At 43.5% G+C, this 17,267-nt stretch overlaps 1 protein-coding gene across 6 annotated transcripts in view; it reads right to left on the bottom strand.

Moving 5' to 3' along the window:
* The window catches only part of LLGL2 (LLGL scribble cell polarity complex component 2), a 34,063-nt gene that overhangs the window by 7,474 nt on the left and 9,322 nt on the right, over positions 1 to 17,267 (bottom strand). For 5 of the 6 annotated variants that reach the window (XM_068209501.1, XM_068209500.1, XM_068209505.1 and 2 more), the window contains 13 exons: positions 11,981 to 12,078; positions 10,905 to 10,986; positions 9,530 to 9,645; positions 8,821 to 8,979; positions 7,937 to 8,099; positions 7,630 to 7,762; positions 6,790 to 6,844; positions 6,454 to 6,608; positions 2,906 to 3,123; positions 2,350 to 2,417; positions 1,291 to 1,444; positions 1,092 to 1,196; positions 17 to 309 (listed from right to left, as the gene is read on the bottom strand). In XM_068209501.1, the coding sequence (XP_068065602.1) occupies positions 17 to 309; positions 1,092 to 1,196; positions 1,291 to 1,444; positions 2,350 to 2,417; positions 2,906 to 3,123; positions 6,454 to 6,608; positions 6,790 to 6,844; positions 7,630 to 7,762; positions 7,937 to 8,099; positions 8,821 to 8,979; positions 9,530 to 9,645; positions 10,905 to 10,986; positions 11,981 to 12,078 (1,799 nt within the window). The remainder of the gene's footprint in view (positions 1 to 16; positions 310 to 1,091; positions 1,197 to 1,290; positions 1,445 to 2,349; positions 2,418 to 2,905; positions 3,124 to 6,453; positions 6,609 to 6,789; positions 6,845 to 7,629; positions 7,763 to 7,936; positions 8,100 to 8,820; positions 8,980 to 9,529; positions 9,646 to 10,904; positions 10,987 to 11,980; positions 12,079 to 17,267) is intronic. The other variant, XM_068209503.1, reaches the window with a different exon arrangement.

Here is a 17,267-nt window from a genome sequence, read left to right on the forward strand (position 1 = left end):
GAAAGATGACACTTACTTGACAAAGACCAGTCGCTTCTGCTGATGGTCAAAAAGCCCAAACCCATGACTGGTACCAAAGGCCACAAGCTTCCACTCCGAGTGCAGGGCCAAAGAGGTGACCACAGCTGGTGGCTGACATTGGACAAGGACAAACGGCTGAAAACCAGCTTCAAATCGAACAGGCCCATCTCGAGTTTTTAGCTTCTCATGACCTTTCCATCGATAGCCCTCTTGGTCCTGCAGGAGATCTGCTTCAGCATGGTCCACCACGTGTTCTGCATCCTCGTCATTCAGTTCCATCACCAGCACCTGAAAGGAAGAAAACAACCTTTGCTGCAGCTTTTACTGTGCAGGCAGATCTCCAAGCTGCAGCCTTTCCCTATGGCTGCTAAACTGCTGCACCTCTCAGGACAGATAAATAACAGCAGATAATGTCTAAAACCAACTAGAGAAAGCAGAAAATCCCAGAACGGGTTGGGTTGGAAGGCACCTTAAAGATCACCTAGTTCTAACCCCTGCCATGCACAGGGACACCTTTTCTGGTCAGAGCTCCATCCAACCTGACCTTAAACACTTTCAGGGACAGGGCATCCACAACTTCTCCAGGCAACCTGTTACAGTGCCTCACTACCCTCACAGTAAAGTTCTTCCTATCTGATATCTAATCTAAACCTACTCTCTTTCAGTTTGAAGCTACTCCCCTTTGTTCTGTCATTCCAGGACCTTGTAAGTAGTCTCTATCCATGTTTCTTGTAGGCTTTCAGGTACCAGGGTGAAATTAGGTGATCCCAAACCTTCCCTTCTCCAGGCTGAACAATCCCAATTCTCTCAGCCTGTCCTTGCAGCAGAGCTGCTCTATCCCTCTAATCAACTTGGTGGCCTCCTCTGGACTCACTCCACCAGCTCCATGTCCTTCCTGTGCTGGATGCAGTGCTCAAGGTGGGGCCTCGCCACAGCAGGGTTCCATGAATCATTTCCAGAAAACAGATCAATTTACCATGAGAGAAATGAGCATTTTCAATTTTAGCAGATCTCCAGATGACACTGAAACCTGCCCTGCAAACAATGGTTGATTGTTCATATTCCAATACCTGTCCTGCTGTACCAGCTACAGCCAAGTATCCACTGTATTTACACAGGTAGATCTTCTGGATCCCAAGTCTTGGATCATCACTGTAAGGATCGAAGGTACCAACCTAAGCAAGAGAACAGAGAGGGGCTGGTCTTCAACTGGGGCAGGAATCAGAACTCCCCAGGTTTTCAGGAAATTTCTACCAGCAGCTCTCTTACCTTGCGGAGCGGAGGCCATTCGTCCTCCCCCAGGGTGTTCATGTTGTCGTTGGGATCAGCATCCGTGAGGAACACTCTCACTGTGCTCAGCTTGTAAAGGAGGTGCAAGCAGACACCAGAGGCATCCCAAAACCTCACTGTGCCATCCTCATGCCTGGGGGGGGAGGATACAGCAGCACATATCACACAGGAGAACAGCACATGGAGGGTAAAACAGAGGGGAAAATACAGAACCAAAAAAACCAACCACAAGGAGAAAGATTTTCGGCTTCTTGTGTATTTTTTGTGGTTTTTGGTTTTGTTTCTGGTTGTTGGGTTTTTTCAATTCAGGTGTTCTTGGTGATCTGACACCATTATACTAATTTAAGATTATGCCAAAAAGACACGGAAAAGGCAAAAAGCTTAGTATACAGAAGGAAAAACTCATCCAGGCAAAAATACTGTTACTGTGAGGGAAGGGAAAAATAAAATTAGAAGTCTTCCAACACAAGGGTAGGAGCTTCTAACATGCTCTATCAAGAATGAAATCTGAGGAACAGCCCCCTAAAACTCTCAAAAGTGCTTTGAAAAGAAAATGGCACGCTTTTATGCAATGAGACAATCTCTTGCTAGCTACTTCCAACTCTTAGCTAGATCTGTTCATGCTGATCAAAGCAGACAGGAGTCCAAGCTAACCTCTATTTTAAGATTCAAAGTGTAAAGTAGAGGGAAAATGCTTCAAAACATGAAAGATTAAGCTTCACTTTAACACTGCTGCCTTTGAACTAGGCTGGATTAGCGCCTGCACTCCTACACACTTTGGGAGTAGGGGCAATGGATAACACATCAGGACTAAAAATCAGCCACTTTCTGGGTTATCTGTGGACATCATGACCTGTTTGCTTAGAAGCAGCAAAATAAACTTGCTTTACAAAGCCAGCAGCCCAGCTTTGAGAAGCTGCACTGTAAAGCTGCAGTCTCTGCCCTAAAAGATGAGCAGACTTTAACTCCATAGGAAAACCTCAGTCAGTTAAAAAAGGGGAACTGGAACTGGAAAGTGGTTCTCAGGTCAGTACCTACCCTGTTAGCAGCAAGTCCCTCTGTGGAGGATCTGGAGCGATGTTGGTGCCACCATCAATTGGCCACGGCTACAAATACAGTAAGAGAAGTGTGTGACTGCCTAGGCAGTGACAATATGCAGAGAACATAAAGTCAGCAGGAGGGCATGAACTCCAGTGCAAGTGGCAGTGAAACAGTCCATGCTGTCAGCTTTTGTTGGGATTAGATGTTCCCATTCTGACACCAACTAGAAGGCATTCTACACATTTCCTCAACAAGCTCCGTGCTTTTACATGAGAACTTTGTTACCACCGACAGCTGGGAACACTCAGCCTTCCCCTCTGGCTTGTCAAAGCTTAAAAAATATCACATTTTAATTCCCCAATGTAACTGCACTACTGCCTTGGGAAAAGGCCTCTCTCGACCCTGTTAAGAGGCAGGACAGTGTCTGCTGGGGCTGAACCCTCTGCAGATCATCAGCAACACAGACCACCCACACCCCGGGCAGTCACACTGACCTGAACACGTAGGAACACAGGGGACACAAGGGGGGCGAGGGGACACACAGCTGCCATACCATACTGGAGTAGTGAATGTTCTGCTTGCTCCCAGCGCTGATAATCCGCTCCCAGAGCTTCAGTGGGATGTTGGAGACGTGGTGAGAGCAGGTGATGGCTGAGCAGTGCAGGGAGGCCAAGTATGGAGGGTGCACTGCTGGCCAGCCTGCACTTTTCAAGTCTATGACCACGAGCTCTTCTTCTGCCAGCACCACCAGGGCAGAGGGGTCATCGAACTCTGCAGAAACAACATTCATTGAGACTGACAATACTGACCAGCCAAGGTCAGTGCAAACAAGCTTCCTGTAAGGCTGCTTTGAAAACTGCAATCACACACCTCCACATCAACATTTTTGTTGAAAAAAACCTTAAATGCTTCTGTGTTAACTGGGCCTGCTGAGTATGAATGGATCTGAAGACACTCAGTGCAAATTTTACCAGATTTACTGCAAATTCATGTTTCTTTACATCACTCCTGGGACTGTGACAGCGACTTTTAATAGATTCCATTGCAGAGTATAAAATTAATAATGTTAACAACGACTAAATAACACAGAGTTCATACTTACTCTGTAACAGCCAGAATTCCAAAGACTTTACCTGCAGCTAATTAACAGCACTGGGTGGAAAGACATACACACAACCCAGCAGTGACCCATTTAGTGCTGTGTTAGGACCACAGTCCATCCAGGCTAAGCTGCTTAAACATGCTAATGCCTTGGGTTCTGCAGAATGCTTCTCTGCATGAACTGACAAGTATTTACAATTCAGCTCTTTTACTTTTCATTTTCTTTGCATCTCATATGTTGTGACACATCCTCAAGACTTTCTTTTTAAATATGTGTACATCATCTAATATTTCTTATGTGCATTAGGAACAACTACAAAGGAAATATGCTCATGTAACTTGACTGGTGACATCTGACACAAACAAGAATTATAACTCAGGTTACAATGGAAAATCTTGAGTGAAAAAAGTTTAGTCTACAAGGACAGTATTGCAGCAAGGTTGACGAGTCAGCCACAGCAGCAGTGGCTGTTTCCCCACCAGAAACTGCAGCAGCAGTTTCCCCACCAGCGGGGAAAACAAAAACCACAGACCAGTTCACAGCAGTGACTAACACAGCTACAGAAATCTGAGTGAATATAAACCTGGACTGGGGCTGATAAACAGTGAGCAAACTACCTAACCACCCAGCTTTTCCCCAACCTTCCCTCCTAAACTGTACTTTTACTTCCCTCCTTTACTTGGTTGATTACCTGGTATACACTCGCAAGAGGGCACATACCAACACTGCTCAATCAGCAAAATTAAATTCAAGTAATTAGTACTTGGCATCACTAGTGAGGCACCCCAAGTTTCACCTCTGACTAGGCCCAGCAACAACACATCACTAATTAGTTCAGTTTCATAATGAAAAAAATGTTTTCTATTCAGATTTACTTTGCTTTCCTATGTACCATCATTTGCAGTTGCCCGCAGGACTTCACAATAAAACTAATAATATCATCCCTGTACTGTAACAGCCCTGCAGTTTACTCTTGCCAACATTAACCAAAAGTGCTCTGTTTTAACAATTTTTTCCCTACAAAAACACACATCTGAGCTCATTTCTTGTGGCAAGAATCTATTTTAAGTTGCTGAAGTAGCAGGCACAGTAAAATTTGTCATGATTGCCATACACTCACCCATCTAACTAAAAAAAAAAAAAAAGAAACAGGAAGGGCTGGCCTTTTCCAAAACTGTTTCCACAGCATATTCAGGGTAGTGAAAAGTCACCAGCTATGACTATGCTGCAATGCATAAGTTTTGTGCTTATTAAATTAAGTGGCTTTGGTATACAATTAATACCTTGGTATTGCCATTGCAGGGAAGACTGCTTAAGGGCAAACAAGGCAAGCTACATAGATCCACTAATCTTAGGCAATCAGCCACAAGGAAGCTTGTCAACCACAGAAACCTCATTTTATTGTAAAAAACTTCCTCATCTGAGTGCAACAGTTTCAGTTTCCCGTAGCAGCTCCCGTCTGAACCCACTGGCAGTGGTGTTAACTGGGTAATTCAATTCCTGGGAAGTAGAAATATAAAGCCTGCTTGTTCAGTTATTTCATCTAAAGGTTTTCTAATCATATCCAGAACCTGAACTCTTAGCAGTACAACTCTGACCTAAAAACCTCAGATTTCTTTCATATTTAATACTTTTGTTCCATTATCCAGAATCTCCACTCTGACAATTTCATAGAAAGCAAAAGGGTCTCCTTCCTTAACACCAAAAGGTATTGAACTCGAAGTATGAAACAGTACCTCAAGTTTATCAGCACAATGAGGTTGAAGATTTAGACCTGTAGGTTCTGCACACTTGGAAGATGCCTAGAAAGGCAGCATTGTGCAGGGAAAATCAGTAACAGACACATACAGGCACTTCTGCTCAGTTACACTTTTTGATTTCTCTGCTCTCTTTTCAGTGACCTGAGAGGGTCTGTTAAGATCTAGGAAGAGAGGCAAGAGGGAATCCAAAAGCTGTTTCTTTCTGCCTCTTTTCCCAAGACATTCCTCCCCTGGATCCGTGCTCTGCTTCCCAGAGCAGGCCAGAGGGATCCAACCTGCACCGACAGACCAGGATGTGGAGCTGTAGCTGTCACCACCCTCCCTGGAAGGACACAGGACAAATTGGGTTGGAAACCAGTCTAGCAGGCAAAGAGACTAGAAAGCCTGAGAAGATCCAGTAACAGAAGATTTACTTACAAGCTCCTAAGCAATTTGCAGTTTAGTTTGATCCTGCACATTTTTGGAGCTTGAAATAGCATTTTATACTCAAGTTACTCCAAGTTAACCAGAAGCAAGAACTACACCAGCATTAAACAAAGAGTTATTGGGAAAAACCCTCTACAGTTTCATGAAAAGGAAGAATGTACAGTTACTGCAGAAGTAAGGGCAAGAAAGCTCTTCAACAGAAGCAAGAATCTGACAAGCTCTACACAATTCCAGGAATGAGAACTATTCAGTTTACATTCATGTTCACCAGCAGTAAGGAAATTAAGTTCTCCATATACTGACCCTTGGCTCTATGTCACCCTTTGCTGATTTGTTACCCAAAGCTCCAGACACAAATCCAGGTACTAATTAAAAGAAGCAGTGTCTCAGTGGGAGTAAATTCTGGTTTTAATTATTAGCCTCCTTTGAAGTGCTATTTCCAAACAACAACATTCAGATCCTCATTTCACGACCTGGTTATGTCCAATGTCCATCTTAAACAGATATAAGCTTAAGAGATCTTTTCTCATTAACAGAGTAGCCTAATTTTTTTGAGGAATGTATGGCATTTGTAACCAGCCCTTTATTTACCAGTATTTTACATTTCACTTTTGAATGGGAATCTTTCACAGCTGGACTCAATCTTAAGGGTCTTTGCCAAATGAAATGATTCTGTGATTCTCTGCTGAAGTCTCAGAAACTCCCCAAACAACTGACCTCCTTATCACATTTCATATGCTATTTATACCAGGCAGATTTCCACACACGTACACAGCTACCCTAATTCCTCAGTAATGCTCTTCCATCACATACCTGCAGCAGGATCTGAACTGAAGATTATAAAGAAGTCTATCACGCGCGAGGTAAAGTCAAATGCTGTTTGCTGGCTGCCGTGGAAAACAGAGATACTGTGCCGGTCCCCATAGCTAGCCCGGGGCATTCCTCCTTGGAATATTATGTAAGGAAGCCTTAAGAGAAAGAAAGAGTTAAAGTGGTCTATGCTGAAGTAAGGAGCAAGAAAAATTTTTAAAGAAATGTCAAAGAAAGTTTGACAACAAGTTCTTATAATGTTACTCTAAAGGGTTCATATGGCATTGCACACTGCACGCTTCAAATAGGTGAGGCTGAAGGGATACACCACAAACTCACCCGTTTTTTGTTGTCTGCCAGTAGATCTTGGAGATGGCCTTGCAAGGAAAAGGACCTGAGAAAACAAAGTTATTTGCTACAATTCAAGAAGTGCATCTTTACACCAGAAGTTGCTGATTCTGCTTCAGCCAGGTCAACTCACCCTCCACCCCAAGGGGAGCCACCTAAATTAGTAGGAGCCAGCACCACCTCCCCAGACCAAGCCACATCAGACAAGTCTTCTGGGACATACTGACCACAGAACTCCACAGCAAAACACAGCCTAGGCTCAGGGGCAGTTCTAAACCATGCTGCTGATGGCTACCAGGGAGTGGAAGTGCTGCTGGAGGAGCTGATTAACTAGAAAGGATTGCTAAAATCACAGCCATTCCTGAAACTAATATAAAGTGAAAGAGCTTTAGAAGCTTCTTTGCACTCAAAAGGTGAGGTCATCCCCATTTGATGGTTTCCAGCAAATCAGAAGCTTCATTTAATCACTGCTCAGGTCAACAAAAAAATACATTCAGCTCACTATTAATTACACAGGATCCAAGCAACTCCCGCTGAACAGGACACCAGCTAAAACAAAGAGCTGAATCACCAACACCCTTCATAAGGGGCACTAATATTGTCAAGACTTGCTCTCCATGTTCAGGACAGACTTCAACAATGCAAAGGAGTTTCAAATCCAAGAGAAAATCTGGGCTGAAATCCCTTAGTCAAGGCTAACAAGCTGTTCAAGGGGCACTTCTGCATTTTGCCATTAAACACTAGGGAGAATTGTGACTTGAATATCCTACACAAGCTCAGAATTAGTTTGAGTTTGGGCAAATACACAACAGTCAAACCTCACTTACTGACCATAAGGCACAGTGTTTTCCAGAGGGTCTGCCTGCCTGTTGTCACTGGATACTGGCCACTGGCTGTAACTTCCATCGTAGTGACAACTAATGAATTTACTGCCATCCCTCTGCCAGTAGAGGTTCTCCAGTTGCTGAAAAGAAAGCCATACAAATGACTGCTCTCCAGAGAGCTGTTATCTCCCCAAAACACCCTGTTTTTACTAAAAAAACAGTTTTGTCAGGCTCTCCCTGCACCTGATTTGTCTTCAGAGTGTCAGTGAGAGCCCTTCCTGCCCTGCTGAACTGACTCTGGATTGAATCAATACCTGGCTGCCCAGGAAATGGTGTGTTGCTTTGTTATTCTGCAGATCCCAGAGGACAATCAAGCCCCTGCTGTATCCAATTAGGATCTGGTCAGGGTTCTTAGGATGTTCCCGAAGGGCTTCCACCAGTTCACAGGATCGCCTGTTGCAGTTATCTTCTGGTATCCTGCAGGAGCAGAACAGAAAACCAAGAGAAGCTGATGCCAAGTACTACCTGAAAGGACTGTAATAAAATATGTAAGAACAAGAAATTAAGCAACAAAGTTGAAAAACGTAATTACAATCTTCCCACAAATCCTTCAAGCAGCAGAAATATCTTATGGGACAAATCACACCAGGCCTACCGCATGGACATGCATCCAGTCCTGTTCAAGGAAAGGCCAAGGTTTACAGTGAATTCCAGGACTGGATCCCAGGACTGTAAAGACAGTTTGAACCACCCACCCTATTCTCTTATGGAATAAAGGTAAGATGGAAATGTCAGTAGAAGTGAAGTAGGTCAGTTTTCAGCAGCACTCCGCAGAGTGATAAAAACCCCATTTGAACAAAGCAGCACCAGATATTCTGCCAGTGGTTGAAAAAATAAATGGGTAATTACAGCTAAACAAAATAGGTTTTTTTCTAAAACTAAATACAAGGGCTAGGGCACAAGGTTTGCAGATTCACCCCAAGTGAACACGCTCTATCTCCACAGTGACAACACCAGGCTGGAACAGGACAGAAATTGTTACTTAACACACACCAGGACCAAAAGTGACTTTCATGAGAGTCAGGCAGATATGGACAATACCTAACACAACAGTGAGGCCCCAGTACATAATCTGGGGTGACATTTTAACAAAGGATGTGTCTGGTAATGGGATTCCACATCTTGTTTGCTCACTCACCGCTGCAGCACGGCCTCGGGGGTGATGGTCCTGTCCTCCAGCACTTGGAACGAGGGCAGCTCCACCACAAAGATGTTGCCACTCTCTGTGCCGAGGTACAGCACTTCCCGGGAGGAGTGGGGAAGCACGGCTGTTACCTGGGTGGCACTTGGTGGAGAGCTGGGGATGCAAAGAGACTCTTGTTACTGAATTTGGGAGAATAAACAACATGACATTTATCAGTGTCATTTGTTTTGGAGGCATGATTTTTTTTTTAAGAAGGAAAACAGCAGCTTTAAGACAAATTACATCCGAAATGTTTGACAAATGCACGGACAAAGAACAAGACATCTTTTTTACAGAACCCTCTCTAAGTGTTCCTAAAAGTAGCTCACCTAAAACTGGTGAGATCAAGTGAAACTAAAACCACAACAGCATTTCCAAGTCTTACTTAGGGCATGGTTAGATTTACCTAACCCTAACAGCTCCTGTACTCACAGCAGTGAATGCACAGTATTTTAAAAGATGCCACCCTTTGCACAGGTTGAGCACATTTAAAAGCTGGTCCCCCACGCCCTAGCTAGCCCTTGGTTGGTTTCCATGGATGCCACTTCAATGGATTCAGAGGAGTGGCAGGCTGTAAGAACTGGACAGGCTCTAGCTTAAACAACAGCAGAATTTTCTGGCTTGCTTATCCCCAGACCAGCTCCAAGCCCCTCCTGTGCCTTACCCAGGTGGCCCTTTGAGGGTGAAGCGATGCTCCTCCCGCAGCTCGGATGTTCCTCCGTGCTGCTTCAGGCTCCAGAGGTGCAAGCTGTTATCATCCAGCAGTGTCACCAGCTGGCACTGCAAAATGACACAACTTGCTTTTTTCAGAATGCCAGTATTAAATATAACACAGTAAATTTAGCAGTAGATTTGCTGCTGTTCATAACTCCCTGCTAAAACAGGACTGGGGAGCTGGTTCAGTTTTTCATGGCAGTGGACAAACACTGCAGCAATGGGATTTGGGGGGTAGAGGAAGACAAGAAGTAGCCTAGAGGCTAAAAACCCTTTTATAAAGGTACATGTTATCACTGAGGGGGATGACAAGGATTTAGGCTCCTGAAGAAGATCAGCCTGTGCTGTAAAGCCCAGCCATGCAGCTGCAGGCTGTATCTCACCTCCTCCTGGCTCAGCACAGGTCTGCTGAACACACCCCAGCTTTGGGTGGGGCTGATATACTCTGCTATACCACACTCCTCACATTCCTCATGTCCAACCTCATTCTGGAGGGTTGTGTCAGAATCCTTTTATGAGCCCAGCCCTGCTGGCTGGATGTTCAAATTGGAGCATTTTACCTGCTGCAGCCACACCTGGTGCAACACTCCCCATGGGAGTTTCAGTTTATACCATTAGTTAAGCAAACAGACACCCAAAACCGCCTCAAGACTTAAATCCCTCTCATAAAGAGGCCATTTGTGCTACACTGGGGGCATCGGGGAACAAAGTCTGTGACCAAGGCACCAGTCTGGACAGTCAAGGGAAAGTGGTTAGACAGCCACCAGACATTTGGAAAATTCTGCTTTCCTATTTTTAGAGTGTGGCAATAACTGTTCAGCAATCCCCAGGAGCAAGAGTCCATACCCCCAAACACAAAGGCAGCAGACTTAACAGCAGATGAGGTTAGCAGTGATGTTTTGAGCTCCTGAAAATAATTAAATCAGCTCAGCAGCAGCTCCTGTTCTATCTGTTGCGCAGAGGAAAGACTAGCCAGTCCTACTGAACAAATAGGGGCTGCAAAAGGAAAAGGAAGTTCTTGCTTCTGCAGCAGATTGCCTGAACTATCCTGGCCTTATTACCATTCCCAAGATGTTGTTGGAGATAAATGAGTAACAGTTATGAACAATAAAGCTAGTCTTTAGTTTAAAGCTTCTCTTTTAGTTTTATTGAGCATCTCCACAGCAACAAGCGCTGCTGAGAGCACAAAATGCACTGGGATAAACATTCCCAACCACGCAGCATTTGAATATACTTGGTAATAGGAGCCCAGATCCCTGGAATAAAATCAACACCTGTTTAGGAGAGCTCTCCATAAGTCACAGAGGTACTGAAAATGCACTCACCTGATCAGGTATAAAGTGAATCTGCATTACAGTGTTGTTTTCTTCATGTAAACCCATGAACTCCACCCCTGGAGCACCGTATCTGATGAGTTTGTTGAGGATCTACAGTATTTAAGGTGACCCACAGCTCCAATTAATTGATAAGAAGCTTGCTAGCAAGCAAGACAAAAAGAGATTAGTTTGAAACCACATTTACTGTTGGTGAGCTGGACTGAAAAGAATCAATGCAAATCCACTTTTGATTTTACATGCTTGTAAAACTTGCAGGCTGTGCTCACTGTGGAAAACAGGGAAGTTCACTTCTTCCTTCAGTATATGCAGAAGAGGTGCCTGGACCCTGTTTTTTCTCAGGGATGTTCAGTGGTTTCCCAGACACTACAATCCTGCTTAACTAATTTGTAACCAGGAGACAGATGGCTACTGCCTGCATGTGGAGTCCAGCCTCTCAGCACAAACAACACCAGCAGTGAATGATTAAACTGCCAGAGACAGCACCAACTTTTCCTTTCTGGGCTGGGTGACATGCCTGTTTTACAGCTCATCTAACTGGTCTTTGCCATGAGAATCATCTCACACACAGAAAAATCTGACAGACTGGATGTCATTAGCTACAAAAAATAAATTACACCTTCAATGTTTAGGTCTTTAATTCCTGGATGGTCAAAAACTCAGGAAGTAGATTGTATTTCTGACTTCAGCTTTAACCTTTGAAATAGAATTGCTTTAGGAAAAAAAAAAAAAAAAAAGGAACCCTGCCCCAAATATTTAAACAACCCTGGAATTTACAATGTGAAGGATTGCTAAACTTAGGCCAGATCTAGTCTGACCTTCTGCATAGCAAGAGCAGAGTCTTGTTTAATATCTGCATCAGCTCAACTTCTGTTGGAGCTGTAGCTCAGCTCTTGAAAAGACAATCCCACACTGATCAGACCAAAAATTACTCCAAACCCTGGCAAACTGTTTCAGTGTTCCAGTAACCCTTGCTTGCAAATTCATGCTTAATCTAACTTTTGAAGTGTCTTCAAAGCTGCACTAATTCTGTTGAGGTTAGAGAACCCAAGGTGTTCAAAGGATACAATTTGATGGCTCCTGATCGTGTCCCAATGGCCATGAGACGGAGAAACGGGCTGTAGCCCAGGGCACTGGGCTGGTGGGGAAATCCATGTTCCACAGTCTGGGGGAGAGAAGGAAAAATCATGTTCAGCAGCTTGTTTCATGGGCATTGTTGGGCAGAAATTCAACATGGCATGGCAGTCTGAAATACAGCACTTCATGGCAGCTTTTTCTGCTGAAAGGTGTTCAAACCCTTTTGATTTGCTGAACAACAGCCTAATGATGAATGTGTGCCAGGAATCCCTGGCTCCACAGCCAGGATATCCAGAAGTGTAACAGAAATGAAAGCTAAATATTCTGAAAACAGTAGCCTGAGCAGCTCTTGATGTTAAGATTATAAATAACTCTGCATAAGCACAGCTTAGTCAGTCAATACAACACACTCCATCACTCCACATCAGCTGCACTTCTGTAAACCAACTGCTCAGCACAATTTCAAAGACTGACACAAATACTGTGCACTGTAAGACCAGCTTTATCTGCCAAATTCCACACAGGTCAGCCCTTCCTGACCTCTTTTTGGTAACTGACATGAAGAAATGGTGCAAAGCAATGCAGAGCTATGAGTGAACATCAGTGCTCATCAAGGAAGCAAAACAGATTTCCTATGAGCAGCCAGGAAAACTAATGTAATCCATATCCATTTTCCAGAGGGAACATGAGGAACACTGGAATTTAATGAGAGCAGGAGCCTGCTAGGCCACCTCAGAGTAATTCAAAGCCATCTGGGACTAAAAAGAGTCATTGTCACAGGGAGCAGTGTGGCTTGGCCTTGGTGGCTTCCCTGAAGTACAACTTACAACTGCTCCAGAAGGGAGATTGGGAGCATTTGTACATTGATGCATTTACACACCAGGGAATAATATCCTGCCATACTTACAGGATGCCACCAAGCTGCTTAGAAAACAGCTCAGGGAGGTTTTCAGAAGTGCTAATGCACAGCTCTTATCCTGGTTTAGGCAAAACCAGTATGCACCAACACACAGGTAAAGAGGACTGGTGTGCCCACAGATTATTAGGGAAGATTAAGAGGGATGCTTCCTGGAAAATGCTGATCCTTAAAGGCCCAACTTCTGGAAAATACCTTATTCTAAGGCAAGCTGGCCAGCTACAGAGTAGGAATTCATTACACTCACTACTGAAAAAAAAAATAGAAAGCAGAGAACTCTCCATCTACAGAACTTGGACCTCACTCCCATCCTCATTTCCATCATGTCTGAAGTAAAGCTACCACATCACTTAAGTTTTATGCTTTATTCAGCCTAAAAGTAACACCTGGACTTTATTTCCTGCATAGTGATTTCCCAACTTAATCCCCTGCACGAGAATCAAATGGAGCTGGTTTCATTTCCGTGGTCAGGCCATAGCCCGAGGTGCCCCAGCTGCTGCAAAGCACTTTAATGTCCTGCTCAAAGACAGCACAGGAGGATCCAGCTGACTCCAGAGTCTGCCAGTTTGCTTCGGTTTCACTCATTTGATCACAATTCCTAAGCTGCAAGAAAAGATTTCCCTCCTCTAAATAGTGGGCACCCCAGCCTGAGGTTCTCTCAAGGGAAGATGAGCCTCTTTAGAAGATAAAACTAAAAATATTGGAGCATTTCCCAATCTTCTGCTTGCCAACTCATTAGGCTGGGCAAAAGAGTAGATAGTAATTTTTTACTTTTTATAGGTAGTAAGCCAAGATTAGTACTATACAAGCTCCAAGACCACCGAGTTTACTTCCTTTTTTGATAACTTAATCTCCAGCCTTAGCTATTTATATTCTAAGAAGGTAATTTAAGTGTTAGGTTTGCATTATTAAGAACAAATTTTGAGAATTCAATCTTTTTACTGTCACCCTTGAAGAGGCTGCTAACCAACCTTTGCACAGCTACACATATAAAACTTACTAGAGAAGGCTGTATGAAATTAGGAATTTATCAATGGACTCAGAATTGAAACACGGCAGTTTCCTAACCCAGCACAGCCAAAGAGGAATTTCTCTGCACTGTGATAGCTACTGAGGCAACACAGAAAAGCTTCCTAATTGTCAAAGTTGTGGGAGTATAAAGCTATGGTGCAAAATTCTGGGAAGAAGATCCAAGGTAATGTTATCTTAACAACAGATCAGACATTTAAATGAATCAGGTGTAGCACAGGCAATAAACACCATTCCACTCTCACCCAAAACAAAGTGAGGAACTTACTAGGGAGACACCAGTGTAACTCCCCCTGATAGTTTTAGTTTCAACTTGTTCACAGTCACTGCACTGTCATGTTGTCAGCACAACCAGGTGCAATTTTCAGTGACACATCAATTAGAAACTGTGATTATTCTAAGATTTCTTCCAACCTAAAAGATAAAGCTTTAGCCACAACTCTCAGAAAACCATGACTTATACAATACTGTACTGCCTATTAGGAAGCTGTCAACACCAGCCTTAATACTGGCCTAATTATATCTTGGGTTTGATGTGTTAATTTGTAAACACATTAGACAAGTCAATAAAAGCTTTAATTTTCGAGTATGAGACCTATGAACTGCACAACCAAGTGTGTATGATTCAGTAATAGAAAGGTGATTTTTTTTTCTTCCAGGTTTTCATTCAACCAAAAATTTGAAGTACCCCCCCATTCCACAGACACATTTACAAAAGAGAAATATCAGTAACAACCACAGTGTGCTACGCAACTGCTCATGGAGAACAGTAAATGTATTAAAGGTTTCTGGCAGCTCTGAATCTTCAACCAAGATGCAACAAAGATAACTCTCTCTTATGTCATTTGTTTCCACAGCTGGACAGTAAAGGCTTCAGGGTGGGTTTTGGGGCTGCAGTTGACACCACCAGGGTCAGGCATTCACATTCACTGTCCTGATTACCCAGATCTTTTCCTTGTACTTATTTGCACCCAGTTGTTAAACCACATCAAGCCAGCTTTGGGCTGCCCTCCCTCCCTCCAGCAGCTTTCATCAGTCAATCCTTTCACCTGCCCAGCAGGTAAACACAGCAAGGGGGAGAGAGGGGGGCAAGAGGCAGCAGAGGTTACAATGGAGCCTTTCAGCAGAGCTGAAATAAGAAACTGGAGTGCCCACAATGTGCCCTCCTTCTCAAAAGGGTCTTTGTTTCTATGGGGAAAGGTAGGAGCTTTTTCTCATTCTCCACAGATTTGTCAGACTCAAGCAAGCCCGGTGTCAGCAGCACTGACAAAAATGCTTCGTGTCAGTCATATTTACTGCAGGAAAAATGTGGCCAAACTGAACAGTTGTCCCCAGCCCACACTAAAGCTGTGCCGATGAAATTCAGCTCTGTTTTTCCTCCTTTCACTTGCCTCTGTTTCTCCTCTCAGATTGTTTTATGACAGAGCAGAGACAAACCCAACCACAGGCAATACAAGCCCCGTCTCTTTGTTAATTCATCTTTTGAAGAAACAATGAAGCCTGTATGTGCTAACTCCACTTTGCTTAGACACTAATTCAGATTTCAGGTAAGCTCTCCATCACACCCATCAGCAAAGGGGCAGGAAGGCTGAAAACAGGGGAAAAAACATGAAGCCATAAATTAAATGCAATGCTCCCAGTTGGGTAACATTCAGCTGTAAGACAGGCTGGTTCACCTGTGTGTTACCCATCATCTAGTCTGACAATGCCAGCCTGAACATGTTTCTTCTGCAGGGCTTGGACTGAGCCAAAGGCATCCAAATACTACTTCCAAAAGCAGGATAAACTCAAAGAAGTAGACTGCCAAGTCCACATACCTTATCCTTCATTCTATCCACTGAGCTAAAAACAGATTCTTGCAACAGGTACACACAAGTATGGGAAGTTCTTACTCATACAGAGAAACAGATATGCAAAGCTAAGTGACTAGCAGAATTTAGGAAGGTGTTTCATGAAACAAACACAACTTTGAAGACAGTTTGAAGCGCTAATCCAGTCATCAATCAGTCCTTTAAAGCCATCTGGACCACCTCTTACGCAAAACAGAAATGCAAGAGAGAAGCAGTAAGAAGATCACAGCCTATTTACACCTGACAGAGTAAACAAACAAACAAAAATCCACCACCACCAATTAAATAGGCTTTCTTAATTGAAGACCATTCTAGGTCAGCATGGTCAAATACATTCCACTACACTAACACTAAATCTGTGAGGCATCATGCATTTCTATTCAACTTCAACGTAAAATGAGGGCAGGAATCCCCAGCACCTTTAAGGTACAGAGCTTGCCTTTAGTCATGGCCTGCATCACACACTGAAGAGGTGCAAATCCACCGTGCAATTTCTCTGATCAGCAACTTTACAGGCCCACAAAATATTTCCCAAGCAGGTTCTTAACCAGAAGTCTTTCAAAGACCTCAAATAACAAGTGTTTAAAAACCTGCTTACCAGCCCTAATGTGCTTGCTCTAATAGCACATTAAACCAGGACAGCCTTGGCACTCAAAGCACTATGATTCTTGGCTCCTTGAAGCCACAACCTTCAACAGCTCAGAATTAAGGTCTGACTTTCCCAGATTTTCTCAGTCTACCTAGCTGTGAGTAGATGTTTATTGGATCAAATGGTAGAAGCTTTAAAATGACCCATTATCTCTAGAAATACTGGAATGGGAGACACAAGACTTGGGATAAAAAAACCCTCACTTTTATGCAAGAAAAAAGTAGAGCGTAAAAGATTCTGGTATAATGTTCATTCCCTTCTGATTCTTATTAGAAAAGGACAAGTTACTGTGGCTTAAAGGTGCAAATGAATTTTACAAGGCCTTTAATTACCAAGCTGTTAATGAGAGTAAACATTAGGAAGTGTCCAAAGTAGCTGTCTCCCTAGAAACAAGATGTCATATTTACCTTCAGGACTGAATCAAATGGAGTCACAAATTCTGATGTCAGCTTCTAATATATTTGGAAGTTTCCCTCTGCTGCAAAAGCTACCTCTTTCAACCCTGTTCTGCATTATCCAAATTAGTGTGTCTCTGGCAGGTAAAGCTTACCCAATCATTCTCATAAGACAAAGGTCTATTCAAGGAAGAGCCATCCCTAAAATAGCAGTTTTTCCAAGGTATATAGAATTTTAAATGCTTATAAGCAACTCTGACCCATCCCTGGGACATCTTTTCTGAAGCTGACATTGCATTTAGCCAGATGCAAACAACTCAGACCTGGTCTGCATTCACTGATTTTTCTACTGCATCTGCACTGGGATTTCCTGGTGGTAGCAGGCAGAAAACAGACCCGAAGCACTCCTGAGTTCCTTTGTCTCCCCAGTGGCAGGGA

The sequence above is a fragment of the Anomalospiza imberbis genome, chromosome 19 (assembly GCF_031753505.1).
Source record: "Anomalospiza imberbis isolate Cuckoo-Finch-1a 21T00152 chromosome 19, ASM3175350v1, whole genome shotgun sequence".
In the NCBI taxonomy this organism is placed as follows: domain Eukaryota; kingdom Metazoa; phylum Chordata; class Aves; order Passeriformes; family Viduidae; genus Anomalospiza; species Anomalospiza imberbis.